The sequence below is a fragment of the Sardina pilchardus genome, chromosome 20 (assembly GCF_963854185.1).
Source record: "Sardina pilchardus chromosome 20, fSarPil1.1, whole genome shotgun sequence".
Taxonomy (NCBI): Eukaryota; Metazoa; Chordata; class Actinopteri; order Clupeiformes; family Clupeidae; genus Sardina; species Sardina pilchardus.
Window position 1 is genome coordinate 6084968 of NC_085013.1, and position 14977 is coordinate 6099944.

A 14977-nucleotide genomic window follows, 5' to 3' on the forward strand; every position below is an offset into this window, starting at 1 on the left:
GGGGCAGAGGAGAGACAACTCTTGAGTGTAGTTAGTGGCCAAGTCTAACATGCTGCTGTCGTGTGGGTGTGTATGTGTGGAACTGTGTAATTGAATGTTATTGTAGTGAAAAGATGCTGAAATGTCCATCCCAAACCTTGGTTTGCCACTGGGTGTGTTAATCTCAGTAATTGCTGTCGAAAACCCCTACAGCCATACATTAACTGCTAAATTTCAGTTTTACTTTTTTTTTTAAGTCAGATTTAAATATCTGCTATTTTGTTTTCTCTTAGGGGCAGATAGACATCATGTTTTGTGTAGATTCTGTACAATTACCTAGATGAGTAATCTAGTCAGTTTCAGGGTAATATTGATTTGATTGAGTTTCATGTATTGATTAATTGTTCTGTTTGGTTAGACTTTCCAAAAACTTTCCAAAATTACCATAATGACCACTACAATAAGAATTGATATTTTTCTCAATTTCTCATTTGAACTTTCTCTCTGAGCAAATGCATGCAACAATTGTCTGCATACAAAAAAAATAATCTTGCTTTCATTATGATGAGTTATTTGTCACAGGTTAAACACAGTAATGTTATAATCACCCATGGTTCTCTAAGTACCCTTGTGAATTCTGATGCTGCTGTTTACCACTGCTATCCCACACAGCCATTGAAAACACTGTACAAATATACAGTATGTGCATGCATTTCTTAGTGTGCTCGTCTTGAGGTTGCCGATGTCAATATAAACACCCAGAAGCACAATTTCACTTTGTTTTTCAGTGTGAACATAAACATAAGGAAGTAACCAGAGTGATACACTGCATACTGCAAGCAATGAATTGTAGTTATGACACCACCTCAAGGACTGAGGTGGTCACTAAAAAGGATTAGGGAAATCCACATGGATAGCATTAGAATATACTGTAAACTGTGAAGGCAGATTTCAAGTAAAGACTTGGGGTTGGGTAGCATTCAATTCACTGACCAGAACATGACAGTTCTAGACACTCTGTGAAAGTGATTTATCTTTTCTAATCATGAGAGATATTTGGTGAATCTAGTTAGTAAATTCACCTCTGTAGCCTGCCCTGAGGTAAAATATTATTTTCCTTTTTATGTTTTTGGAAAGATTGCAAGTATACTCAAGTATTCAAGATCATTATTATTATTATTTCATTAATTAGCTTTTCCAAAATGGTTCCCCGTCAGGATTGCTGTCTCCTTGTCCCACACCGTGCTGAATAGCTTTCTCTGTGTCCTACTCCCCCACTCACCCCAACCTGTGATGATTTGTCTCCATATGTGGCCTATTTTACATGATATATGATGGACGTGTACTTTTTTTACTTTAACACACTGCTGTTTGAGATCAAGTGCTTATTTGTATTTTCTATATAAAAAAAGCAACAATACAGTGTTTTGTGTCATGTAGAACATTGTTCCTCGCCCAGTGCAGTCTGTGATGATGATGATGTATTTGAGATGTCTGTATTTTTCCATAATTTATACAGTGTCTCAACAGTGTAATCCCAATAAAACAGAAGCATTGTCTATTCAGTATTGATCATGCTAATTTATGAGTGCCAAAACACAGTGATTTGATTGAAGTAGCATTGATAGTTTGTGCATTGTAGAACTTTGAAAATAGACCAAATCGTTTATTATTATTATTATTATTATATTTTAAAGGTAAGAATCAACAGTCTGCCATCACTAACACAACAGCACATTTGGTGAAGGCTAACCCAATCACACACTTTATCACAAACATTTAGAACTACACATCACTCTTTCTCATTTGCATGGTGTAGCCTTTACAAACAAAAAGTATTTTCTTTTTACATTTTAAATATATATAGGCCTGTTTTGTTTAACGACAAAAACGATTGCACTTGCTTGTGACTTCTATTAATTGGCCTCAATTTCAACTATGGCCACATACTAGGCCTATAGGCCTAGTTCTAGTGTATTTATCAAATATAACAATTTTTTGTTTTGCATTTTGCATTTTGCATTTTGCATTTTGTTGAGTGGGTGATGGATGGTACGACGTAGTAGACAATACACATTTCAATGAATGTCCAACCCAGGTCCAACCAGAGACACTGGTCCAACTCCTCCTTCAGCTTCCTCCAAAACTGTCACTCCTCCCAATGCAGTTTTTTCCTCCAACTTCTCGCGTTCTCCGGAGCCCACGAGAAGCCTGTGTCTCTTCCAGGTGACGTTGCCGCAAACTGGTGGACAGCTAAGCAGCCTAGCTCGGCTGAAGTGGGGTTTCGACAGTCGACACTAGCTAAAAATGGCGTTCACATTCGCGGCCTTTTGTTATATGCTTGCTCTGCTGCTGACGGCAGCCCTGATATTCTTCGCCATTTGGCACGTAAGTGAACTGTGAATGAATTTATAAATACGATGTTCATAAAAGTATCGATAGTTTTGTCGTGGTTTCTGTTAAACAAAAATAACGGTTGTAACCAAAGGATGTTAGCCTGGTCCGAATGAATGGCACACACCCAGTCGTTTCTTTGACAGTGCTAGCTAACTATATAGCAGGCTAGTTAGCTGATGTGAATTTAACTGTTTAATGTTAAATATGCACTGTATTATTATAGCCATGTCCCCTTATTCAGTAAACAGTTTCCAATGGAATCATGTAATTCCTTAAACCCGCGTTGACGCTGACGCCTAGTCTCAACAGCCTTGCTATGTTTGGTTTCTTCCATTGATGGCTAACGGGCTAAATTAATATTAGCTAAGGGTTCAGAGCTGCGTCTAGTAGTTTGCTTTCCTTTTGGTTTGATCATAACAAATACATAGATGTGCGAAAATTTCACCAGCTTAAACATTTTTTATGAAACAACATGTTGTCTGAGCTGAATTTACAAGGGACCCACGTCAACAACATTAGGTTACCTAATAGCGTAATGTCTTAGCATAACGTGTGGTTTAGGGTTAACGTTACGTTACCGGTTAACCAGACTAGCAAGTGGAACTGCCAGTAAACGGCAGGATTTCTTTTGTTTCTGAACATCTTGTAAGAAGCAGTCGCATCCTGTTCCTGTTTTTAACACTTGAGTGTTTTTTCTCTCTCACGACGCCACATACAATGCTCTCTCTACTTCACATTGAAGAGTCCTCTCGTGGTAGCTTGTCGTTTGCTTACGGTAGCGTAGCCTGCGAAATTAGAGTCACGCAGCTCACTTTACACATCTGATTCCATTTGTTCCAAGCAAGTACTACAGTGACACATCCCATTGATCAACACCTAGGCATTCATTTGACACAAAGGGGCTAATGATGTCAACATAACTTCATATCAGTAGAATATATTTATTTGGCTACAAGTATTTCATTTTCACTGTAAAGATGTGAATGTCCCATGAAAAAAACTTTGTGTCCTCAGCAAATGGAGCCCCTTACAACGGTGGTTTCCCTCGTCTTCAAATAATAACATATTTTCTTGTTCTTTGGCAGATCATTGCATTTGATGAGCTGAAAACAGACTACAAAAACCCTATAGACCAATGCAACACACTGAACCCGGTGAGTGAACTTTGCATGCCACTTTTTGTATGTACAGTGCATGCATCTCCGTATCCATGCAGCTGTTCCTTCCTTATCTCTCTTTTCTCTGTGTGTGTTGGGGTTTGAAGAAGGAAAGGGTTGGGGGGTATTGTAGAGTCTCTCCTCATATAATACACATAAACTGTGTTTAAGTCTCTGCACTGTTCTGAAGAATTTAAATGACTTCATGAAGTAACAAAAGTAAAACTTGTCAACTGTCCAACACTAACACTTAGGTTTTTTTTTTCTTTTTCTTTTTTTCTCTCTCGATTTTCTAATCTACTCTTTGTACTTTTGTTGTTTCTGTCGCATTTCCCCTCCCCTTTTTTCACTAATGCCACAAAGACAGTTGAAAGGGTCAAAAAGATTAAAAGGGTCAAAATTGCTTTGAAGGTTTGTACCTATTTCCGGTTACTCGATTCAGTGCGGTGTCCCGTCCAGTCCAGTCCATTGTGCACGAGGGGAGTGCTTGCAAACGTCTTTTCAGTTAACTACACAAAACCCTCACTGTAGCCATTTGCAAGATTCTGTATAGTTTAGTAGGCGTTCAACATGAGATCGTCAGTACATGCAGTTGCAGTTGACTCTATAGATTGACTGAAAGAATAGTTTAATGCACTTAAGGAATTACATAAGAGCAGAGATGTTGGCCTCTTCAGTAGTTGGCCCTCTTCAGTGGATTTGCTGTGGAGGACTTAGTTAAAGGGATAGTTCGGGTTTTAAGACACGAAGTTATATGGGTTCCCTGTCAGCAACGTTGTGCATCAGCACTGACTTACCCCCCGACAGCGTCCTGTGAGCCGAGATCCAGCCGGTTTTTGATCGTTTTTGATGCCGGACTATTTTCTTCAGCAGGTTTCGGGGGTCACGAAAGTAAAGTGTTTTTCTTCTCAAAACCATATGCGTTCAACAGAGTGATATATTTGCACCACAAAAACGTTGTCCAGCTGTCAGTAGCGCGCAGTGATAGGAATCGCGAAAAATAAGTAAGTGATAACGAGGTTTGAATTTTTCCTGGACAACGTTTTTGTGGTGCAAATATATCACTCTTTTGAACGCATATGGTTTTGAGAAGAAAAACACTTTACTTTCGTGACCCCAGAAACTTGCCGGACTACTTTCTTCACCATCAAAAACCGGCTGGATCTCGGCTCACAGGACGCTGTTGCGGGGTAAGTCAGTGCTGATGCCCATATAACTTCGTGTCTTAAAACCCGAACTATCCCTTTAAGTAGTAGTAGCAGTACTGTTGATTACTCCATTTAGCCATGATAGCTTCAGGTACAGGATTGACACGCTGCACCTGCTGAGTGGGTTCAGAATTTGCCATAGCAACCAGTGTCAGAATTGAAGTCCCCCACCATGAGCCTCCTCAGATAATCAGCTGTCCAGTCTTGATGGGGCTTAAGAGCAAGAGGCTCAATCTAGAGAATTGCTGAGCTTGGCTGTAAATTAATCTTTGTCCCCAGTTGTGGTTTGTTTAGCTGTTGGAATAATATCACTTGGGAATTTAAGATCAAGAGATTTGATTGAATATAGTGTAGGCTGCCATTTCTAAGACTTGGGCAGTATGCCAGCAAAGCAGACTAGCCTTATTGAGAACATCAGCTTCCTTGATCAGTCTGCTGCGACCACTAAGCCCAGGGTGTTAACTGAAAAGACTTGCAAGCGCTCGAAGAACATGCATGATCTCTTACAACCTACCCTTTGTTTGCATACAGTATTAATCATACAGGATTGTGGACACATGTTTAGAACATCTCCTGTTCAAAATATGATTCCTCCTAGTATTCCAATGTCAGAGGGGTCAACGAGAGGTCTTGTGACTCTCCCATTTATTGAAACTACAGCCGTTGTTTCCAGATCTTCTTCACCATGGAGCAGTAGTAGGATACATCTGAAACAATATTTCAGTTTCTAAAAGATATGCACGTTGGCTAGTTCACCTAGGTGGTATTCTATGATTTGTCCTGTTTTTGAATAGGATGAATTCTTAGATTGTGGGCCTATTTTACAAGTATCACAATGATGACCGTAGTGGGTTAGAATATTTCCACGTGTCTGGCCTAAATCTGTGTTTCCACGGAATCATTCATGGCTTGGAGCTTTCTCTAGATTCGTGCAGTATAGCCCTTGGCACAAGGGAGGTGTAGTGTGTAATTTGGCTCGTGGCGGTGTTGTGTGTGTGTAAAATCGGATTGAGGCGATGTTTAGGCCGAGATTTAGATGGGCTTCAGGGTGGGATTACATGACTGCCTGAGCCACTAAGGATCCTCAAGGCCTCTTAATCTGCCCAGAGTTATTATCCGCCATCTGAGGGTTTCACCGTATACTGCCTCCTGTCCTCTCGGTTTCTCTGTGACTATGTGTGTCAAACATGGACACACACACACACACTCGTCATAGACCTCTCAGTCGAGATTTTATTGGGTGTTTTTACAACACTGCTTTGAAGCATGGTGCAGCCCAATGCCCCATGGCACATTGATGCAGTCATCTAGAATGACACATTTGTATTCGCTATGTAGAAATATCTAAGTGGCCTCTGGCCTGCTACCACCCTTTAGAGAGATCAATTTTCTGTGCCTGGACTGAGGCTGTCTCAGGTAGAGGAAAGCAGTGTTTTGAGATTTTGCCAGGGAGCTCTGAACCTTCAGGCAAAGTGTCTCAGGACTGAAGAACAGATGGCTGTCAAACCCTCAGTGGCTTTAGCACAGCTACCTGATTGGACATGGAGGGGAATGGGGAGGAGCAGGGAGGCACTGCCTGCAACCTCAGGCAGATACATAATATTGGTTGTTTGGTCAAATTCCCAGTTATCAAAAGTGAGGAGGGTGGGGTGGGTTGGTAATTCCTATCTGTTTCAAATGTGGTAGTGATTCAGTAGGGTTCTTTCTACTTTTAGCAGCTCTTGAACATCATACTAAGTTTAAGACTTTTATTTTTGAAGTGTTCTTCATTTCACAAAGTTCATCTTTGGTTTTGGTCGATAGTATTGATCTAAATGATGTGTTCTAGTGTTGGGCTTTGGCAATACACAGTGCAGGACTACTAACCACCTCTCTCCACCTTCATAACCTGAAACACCCCCCACCACCTGCCCAAGGCCTGTCTGCCTGCTGTGCTTACCCGCCCCCTTCCCATGGCCCAGGCTTACCCCCAGCCTCTCTGCTGCATGGCATCCCCACAGAGCCAAGGGCACCGCCTGCCCTTCACTGCATACCCGTCTTGTTGGGCCCTAGCTGCCTGCCTCTTTGCCAATCACTCATGATTACACGTCCAGCAGATAGTGTTAGCTCAGAGTGGGACGCTTGCTGGGACGTTACAAGAGCATATGGCGCAGGTCATCAGTGTGTGAAGATCACTCAGAAAGACATTAAACCTGGCCTGCCAACAGTGGCCTCTGCATGCGGTCCTTCTTTCTTTCTCTTTCTCTCTCCCTCTCTCTCATTTTCTCTCTCTCCCTCCCTCTCATTTTTTTTTCTCTCTCTCTCCTCTCTGGACCCCCTTCTTTCTTCTTTAATCTCTCCTTGGTGCTCAGCCAGACAACACTCTCCCTGGCTCAGCCAACTCATACAGCATGACATTAGCCTGCAGTTTGTATCACAACTCTCTGAGCAGAAAAGCCATTAGCACTTAGCCTAAAAAAATGTAGGCCCTCAATGAAGACTTTAACAGCAATCAGGAATGAGTTGGTGATGTTCTTAGGCTGTGATAAGTGTGTCATTAGTGGCTTCTGCTTAAGATAGCAGGATATTTTGAGCTCAACTGTTTTTGTTTTGGTTTGTGCCTTTTAAAAGCACTGATGGCCACAGACAGGCTTACAAAGTGGAAGGGCAGGTAGATGCAATTCCACTGGGAGGAGAAATCAGATGATTGGTCAGGATGCAAAGATGTGTTTTTCTGGCAGTTTCCAAAAATAGAGTGCTCTGAGTATCTGAATAAAGCAGGGTCGTGCAAGGACTCTCAAGTATTGCCTCTGTGAAAGTGTTTGTGTGAGTTTGTCTCAGTCTCTCAGGACCGTTTGTGTGGGAGTTGCTCTTGCGTCTGCTATAAATGTGTACCGTCTCATGGGTTTGTGCTAGAAAGCAGGAGAGAGAGAGGGGGACGAAAGCAGTGTAAGAAAGACACAGTCTGGGGGTAGGAGGATGTGAAGCAACTGCATGCATCCTATGAGTGGTGCGCGTATGTCTGTGTGTGGATGATGTGTCTCATTGGATGTGTGTGTCTAATTGATTGGTCTCCCGCGGTGTCCTTGTATGTGTGTTCTCTTTGCAGCTGGTGCTCCCTGAGTACATGATCCACATGTTCTTCTGCGTGATGTTCCTGTGTGCAGCGGAGTGGCTCACGCTAGGTCTTAACATGCCCCTGTTGGCGTACCACGTCTGGAGGTGGGTCCTAGTCCACTTCCCACCCTCATTTCATCCATTCACATTAGAACAGTGTTGATAGTCTGATTATCATTATCTATGCTCATAAGGGCCTTGGTTAAATTTGATATTTGAAAGTGTTTGGTTTAAGCACAGCTTCCACTTCTCAGTGGACTACTTCCTAGCTAAGCAGTAATTTCTCAATAGCCTGGTAATTGATGCTGCAAATTGATTCACATTTACAAAAGTAAGATTGTCATAAATATTTGTCATATACAGTGATATGGCACATAAGTATTTGCTCTGTATCTCCATGAATCAGAAATGTATGAATGAATCAATGAATGACTGAACAGACAAATGAAATCGCTGTGTGTCTCTCAGGTACATGAGTCGGCCAGTGATGAGTGGGCCTGGCCTGTACGACCCCACCACCATCATGAACGCAGACATCCTGGCCTACTGCCAGAAAGAGGGCTGGTGCAAGCTCGCCTTCTACCTCCTCTCCTTTTTCTACTATCTCTACGGGTAAGTAGCGTTATATTTGTGCATATACACACACTAAATGTGTCTTTAGTCATGTTGTGGGGCTGATTTTTCCATACACGGATTAATCTTAGTCCTAGACTAAAAGGGAACATAGATAAAAAATATCCAAAGAAGAAAAGCTTTTAGTCCCGACTTGCAGTAGGCTGAATCTGTGTATGGAAGACTGGAAGTCTGGAATTCAGCCCACACCAAGTCCAAATGGAAGCCCACTTTTATTTGTTTTTTGATTTGCTGCTACTTTGATAGTTTTGCATTGATCACTTAGAAAACCAAATCTGTTCAATAGAGTGCAGTGAGCATCATATCAGGGTTGTTGTGATTGTGTGTAATTTCTGTGCTTGCAGGATGATCTACGTGCTGGTCAGCTCCTAAACAGAAAGAACACTCTTCGGAAGGAAGTAGGAAGAGGTGTGTGGGAAGGACGACACATGCTCAGATCTTTTTTCACCAAAAATATTTTGAGCTGAAATTTGGACCTCTACACACACCCTTTGTCAGAGAGAGCATTTCAAAAGGCTGACAGACTCTTAACCAATCCCCCGTCTCCCCCCTAAGCAATGAGGACAGGACATGACATGGCAGCCCTTTCAAAATAAGAGTCCTCTTGAAAAGGGACTAAAACCACACTATAGCCCTGAATAATTAGCCTGTTTTTTTCCTTCTCTTTTGTTTATGTGCTGAATTTATTTGTGAAGTTAAAATAAAGTTTATAGTATTTTACCTCGTCCCCATCCCCAATTTTGAAATCAGGATACAATATGTACATGCTGATAGGTAGTCTATTCACATTTTTGAAGAAGTGAATGATGGCAGGATTCATTTTCATGAAACTATGTGAATTAAATTACTTGTTACATCAGGCAATATTTATTGCATGTGTACACTTGCCAGGATTTTGAAGATAGATGTTTAATTTAAATGTATTTGATCGGGCAGCTGGATTAAAAAAATCAGAGCAGTCCATGCAGTTATTGTAGACATTGCAGTGGGTTGTACTAGCAGGTAGAGCAGGAGTTGTGGTAACCAGGAAGAGGATGACAATCAGTTGGGTTGTCAACAAGTGTCTACATCCCCTATTCATCAAAATATGTGTGCTTTGAGGACATAGTTAGTTCAGCTTCATATGTAACCAGTGTTGGGCCAACCTAGGAGGAAACTGTTGGAACTGTACTCAATGACCATATTAGGATGCCCTCTGTGTTCAGATAAGAACTTAATATGATAAACTATTATGCATCTGAAATGGGGTATTTTTCATGGGAATATCAGGTTTTTGGAATATCGAGTTTCAGTTTTGCCACCTATTTAATTTTTGCCAACGTGTGTTTGTGTGTGTCTGTGTGTCTCCTGGGACACAGTATATGTAGGCATCATAGCCGATATCAAACATGGAACCTCTTCCGTCTGTTTCCCCTCCTTCCTATTGTAACACTTTCCTGAGTTGACACTCCTTTCACATTATGTTGAAAGCAAATTATTCTTATGTCTGAAGACTGTGTGGAATGTTAATGCATCTTTGTTGTTTTATTTGAATATAAGTTATGTTTTCAAAAGAATGCAGCTTTATCACTTCGCATTCTTGTGTGTCTGTCCCATTGCCATGAGTAAGTAGACGGATAGATTTTTAGACCAGACAGTCAGGACTAGGGTGTGTGTGTGAATGTGTGCGTGCGCATTTGTGTTTGAGTGGATGGGAACTTCAAAAAAAAAAAAAAAAAAACTTTCTACCAGTGTGGAATGACTGATACTCCAGCCCTTGATTTAGCTAGCAAACCTCCATTTTCTATGTCGACCCCTTGCAAATGTGATGGAACCTTGACAAGAAGAACTGAAATAAACAGATTCTACTTCATATGCACCTGCCAGTCATTTTACAGGCATCACCACCACACCCATTAACTGACACAAGCCAATCTGTGGGCTTTATCTTAAGCGTATTGCCCTCTGGCTCCTTCTACATGGGTTGTGTATTTGTAGAACATTTAATTTTGCTGCATTGATGCTGGAATTCACATCATTGTACCAAATATATCCCTTTTATTCACATTTATTTGGTGGTCATTCACATAATTTACTTCTCAAGGTGCATACTGAAAATCGGCTCTACAAACTCTTTCTCCCAGACAAAAGTGGAAAATTAAAACTTAAAAGATTTCTGCAAAATTACCCATTTGTCTTATAAAGTGCAATTAAAAAAAATTAACACTCTTTATGAAACATAATCAAGCCGATAGCATTTTCTCCACAATTGAAAGCAAAGCAGTATTTTCCCTTATGATAATCAGAATCTCAAATCTCCTGAGGGGTGGAATGGTTGTGAGTTACCGGGACACCGATCTCTCTGAATAAGCTTTGTTCTCCTGATATTCAGCAAACTTTTCCCGGAACTCATGAAGGAAGTTATATTGCTGTTAAAGACAGAAAAAAAATATCTACATTTGCAAATGTTCCCAGAATATTTGTAGAATCAGTAGACTAGACATAAGATTCAAGACAGACAAATAAGGCATCGGATTTATACATATTACTGTAGTTGGTACACAGACAAAGCACAAAGCAGATGAAAATGCTAAAAACGAACAACTCCTGGACACTAAAGATCCTAAATGGAGGAGCCCCGGACAGTCCTTAAAGCATGTGATGGAAAATTGACAACAGTGTGTGATCTACAACTAATCCAAGGCAGGTGTTTCCTGTGACATTTACAGGGAAATGTTCTGTCTGTACACCTTCAAGTACACTAAAAACCTGATGTGTTACAGTATGAAGTTTGCCATCTAAAGTGAAGTGTGCTTGATATGTTGTGAACAGTTTACAACATAAACTAAATAGATGCTGTACTATAAAATTCACAACCTAAAATGCACTGAACCTGCTATGCTGTTATATAAAATTGCAATCTAAAATTGCAATCTGTTATAAAATTTGCAATCTAATACACTCACATTGATATGTTTAAGCATGACGTTTGCAACCTGAATTATATTGAGAATGTTATGCTGTAGTATAAAGTTTACAAACACTTGCACAGTAACTAAAGATGACCGGTTTCAGCAGATTGCTCCTCTGTCACTCACCTTGACTGTCTGAATGGCCCCGCCTCCTCTCAGCTCCCGGAGGATCTCGATGGCTTTGTTGGGCGTCATGGAGACAGAGAGCTGTAGTAGCAGACACGCCGCAACTGGCAAGAGTGCGCACACACACACACACACACACACACACACACACACACACACACGTAGAATTAATGAAACTCTTGTATGAACGTTTCAATAACAGTACACCAGTTGGTAGGGAGAGCCCACTTACTTAGTGCTGAACGACCAAGACCTCCATAACAACTGTAGAAAAAAAAAGTATTGTCGGTAACAATATTTCTTGCAGGTTTTTGACTACATTCAAACTTCTTTATCTACTATAAACTAAATTTACAGATTAAAAAGAGCCTTCTAAAATGGATAGTTCCGGTCCTTGATTATGATATATATTTGAGTATTGCATTGAAAGCTGGTCTACAGCCATTCTCTACTTCATGATTATTTATGTCAGCTGATTATTTCAGAATAATTCATTATATTACTCGTTACAGTATGTGTGTTCACTCCGTGTGAGTATACACAGTATATGTGCAATGTGTGCCCACTCTGTGTGTGTGTGCGTGTCTTACTGGATGATGGTTCTGCGGTTGGCCTGCAGGCTAGCCTGCAGCTCCTCCAGGATCTGGCAGCACTGGGGCAGCTCCGGGGCACAGCCGTCTGGGAAGGGCAGGTGGTGGATGGTGAGGCCATGCTGGCTGTAGGCCTCCAGGAGCCCCGGCACCCGATAGCGCTGCAGCTCCCCCCGCGTGCACAACACAAACACGTCCTCCACACCCTGCTCCTGCAGCTGGCCTGGAGACAGTCACATTACACAGATACAGGTAAGCAACCGCAAATGGCTTAAATACAGGTAAGCAACCTACTAGAATAGCTTAACCACAGGAGTAGCAGCATTAGGCATTAAACCCTTTCTCTAAGATGTCCCATACTCATTGAGTGAAGCTGAAGCAGAGTTTAATTCTGAATGCAAATTCTTGAACACCTTGTATATTATAATCATGTTTAAAATCACTAATCAATCAACAAGAAATTCATAACATCCATTACATCACACTAATCTCCACTCCCAGCAAGCACCTGCCACTCCTCATTCAGACATTCAATAGAAAAGGAGGTCACCCTACCCATGTCCTTTTGCAGGTTCCTCCTTACGTCTTTGTACTTGCACCCTGCCAAAAGATGAGACACAAAGCAGCCTTGTTAGATGACGAGCTGCTGTGACACACATACAGGCCATTCAGTTCAGTACCACTGGGACTGGCTGTGACTTACCTGGCAGTGAGCAAATACCCAGAGACTGGGAGCTCTCCACCACAGACAAAGATAGCCTACAGTAAACAAGCACACATAAACAAACAAACAAAACCATCAAGGATACAGATTTAAGTATCAGCCAACATAGTCACATACATAGGCAAAATTTAGGGAACTATTTAGTGTTAACTAATTATGATCACTGATACTGTGATGCCGGACACAATATACTGTAGGTATTTTTTCACACAATTACACATATCTTAAAATACAAGGCAAGTGTTTTCAATTTAATTATTAGAGCCTTGGTAGAACTGACTTAAAGTATAATCATGACAAACATGGACTAGTATTGCTTCAACTTTTCGTGAAGCTTACATGCAACTTTACTGCGCCAATGAGAGGCTTACCAGGAGATTAGGAGAGGGGTGCACTGCTCTTCTCCCGTGTCCTCCTCATCAGATGAATCAAACTCTGTGGTCCTCATGACAGCTGGCTGGGAGACCCAAGGGACATTAGTTTAATGTATATAATGCAACGCAGCAAGGGTTCAGAAAGGGGGTTATACAAAGCATTTACATAAACGTAAACTGACTTAAATATGCCCACTATATTACAAGGGATCTCACTGTCCCCGGAGCAACTTGGGGTTGTGTCTTGCTGAAGGGCACATCAGTGGAAGCCAGCAATTGAACCCACCATTCAGGCTACTGCATGCTAGCCCAGCTGTGCTATAACTACTACTACTACTACTACCATCACCACCCTGCATGTAGAACCAACATTTAGCCATTAACAAGTTTGTTTGGTACTCAAAATATCAATTCATGTTATCACAAAGACAGATTAATCTGAAGAAGGAGAACTACATTGTAACTTTCCTCTGCATTACTGTATTTGTTTCTTCAGTTTGAATAAGGTAACTTTTCTCATGCCAGCATACTTAAAGGCAATATTATGATTGACCACATTAGACAGGTCAACTTGGTTCCACCTCTTTTCGATAGTAACTGTACTACTACTGATCTTTCCATGAACAGTACCGGTAACTAGATCAAGCCTATTCCTCCTAAAATCCACAACCATTTATTTGGTCTTAGGACACGGTGGACCTGGACGACACAAGTTGTAAGGCTTTACTTCCCCGTGATGTGATGTGATGTGATGTGTGCATAATAATATTAAAAAAAAAAAAAAATGGCCAAGCCGCACGACACAGTTCAGTTAGTTGGGAATTACATGTCCTCTAGTCAGTGTAGCCTATCCCCCTTCATGGTCATCGGACTTGTCCGTTAAAAACTATGGCTGATTAACACCAGAGATTGCACATGTCTACATCTGTAGCGCAGGCAGCCTCTCTCTGTGATACGACTCAGGGCACTCCAACGCAAAGTCAGCGAATGATCTTCGGGATACGGCTTCATGTTAGAGCACAGAATGTGAACTGACAAAATGTTCTGCATTGGAACTGTGTACAATACAAGTCACAGCTAGCGCGCTTGCTGTTCTAATCTAGACACACAGCCTCTACAAGTGCACAGACGGTAACGTTAGTAATTGGCTAGTGCATATCTAGAAGTATTTGACAGCTAGCAATATACCATCTGCATACAATTATGAAGTGGCATTATAGTTCGTCTATGAGTGCAATCCTGATATTAACTATCAAGATATCAATGGGAGCTATGACACGCCTCACGAAGCACTTGCAGCAAAGTAAGAAAAAAAACGAAGTGTGTGCTGTTCTAATGACTGTAGTTCACCAGATTAGCCAACGCTGTTAGCAACCGTAGTGTTACGAACTTGTTCAGCTGAATTGCACATTTTCCTTAAAATCTAATGCATGCAAATGCATCTTCTAATGATATCACCATCTACTGCACGAATTCCAAACACAAAAGAGGTGCGAAACTGATTATAAATCATGCGAGTTTTCTTACCAAATTCACCATAGTCCACTCAGCGACTAGCTGAGCGTGTTGTCATGAAAGCAATTTAAAAACTCACTTTGCGCCTACTGGCCAATGAGAGAGCTGAATGAATAAGCCACACCTATAAACAGTTCTTACTGTTACATTGTTACTGCACCATATCAATGTGATATTTTGTGTCTTTGCAATATAAACACTCTGAATCGAATCACTCATTTGAATTA

The 14977-nt window shown here is 41.2% G+C and overlaps 3 protein-coding genes across 3 annotated transcripts in view; 2 read left to right on the top strand and 1 right to left on the bottom strand.

Annotated features, from left to right (window-relative positions):
- The window catches only part of gmfb (glia maturation factor, beta), a 9315-nt gene extending 7771 nt beyond the window's left edge, over window positions 1-1544 (top strand). The window contains exon 7 of the mRNA XM_062522729.1: window positions 1-1544. This exon is cut by the window's left edge and continues 2308 nt beyond it. The gene's annotated coding sequence lies outside the window, so the exon portion shown is untranslated.
- Window positions 1545-2140: 596 nt separating this feature from the next.
- cnih1 (cornichon family AMPA receptor auxiliary protein 1) lies at window positions 2141-10026 on the top strand. Its single transcript, XM_062522709.1, has 5 exons — window positions 2141-2367; window positions 3462-3530; window positions 7830-7942; window positions 8306-8449; window positions 8815-10026. Exons 1-5 carry the CDS (start codon window positions 2287-2289, stop codon window positions 8840-8842), a joined length of 435 nt encoding a protein of 144 aa, XP_062378693.1. The 5' UTR covers window positions 2141-2286; the 3' UTR covers window positions 8843-10026.
- Window positions 10027-10487: 461 nt separating this feature from the next.
- On the bottom strand, window positions 10488-14842 carry cdkn3 (cyclin dependent kinase inhibitor 3). Its single transcript, XM_062522708.1, has 8 exons — window positions 14763-14842; window positions 13233-13318; window positions 12841-12896; window positions 12693-12737; window positions 12138-12360; window positions 11780-11811; window positions 11548-11651; window positions 10488-10878 (listed from the first exon to the last, which is right to left on the bottom strand). The coding sequence occupies exons 1-8, from the start codon at window positions 14772-14774 to the stop codon at window positions 10792-10794; spliced, it is 645 nt and encodes a 214-aa protein (XP_062378692.1). The 5' UTR covers window positions 14775-14842; the 3' UTR covers window positions 10488-10791.
- Window positions 14843-14977: the final 135 nt, after the last annotated feature.

Bases quoted from the DNA above. Each gene is read 5' to 3' on its own strand.
- cnih1 (XM_062522709.1), top strand. From the start codon at position 2,287: ATGGCGTTCACATTCGCGGCCTTTTGTTATATGCTTGCTCTGCTGCTG. The intron at 2,368-3,461 runs GTAAGTGAACTG...GTTCTTTGGCAG, and splicing joins TATTCTTCGCCATTTGGCAC to ATCATTGCATTTGATGAGCT. The intron at 7,943-8,305 runs GTGGGTCCTAGT...TGTGTCTCTCAG, and splicing joins TTGGCGTACCACGTCTGGAG to GTACATGAGTCGGCCAGTGA.
- cdkn3 (XM_062522708.1), bottom strand. The intron at 12,897-13,232 runs GTAAGCCTCTCA...TGTTTACTGTAG, and splicing joins ACCCCTCTCCTAATCTCCTG to GCTATCTTTGTCTGTGGTGG. The intron at 12,738-12,840 runs GTAAGTCACAGC...ATCTTTTGGCAG, and splicing joins GGGTATTTGCTCACTGCCAG to GGTGCAAGTACAAAGACGTA.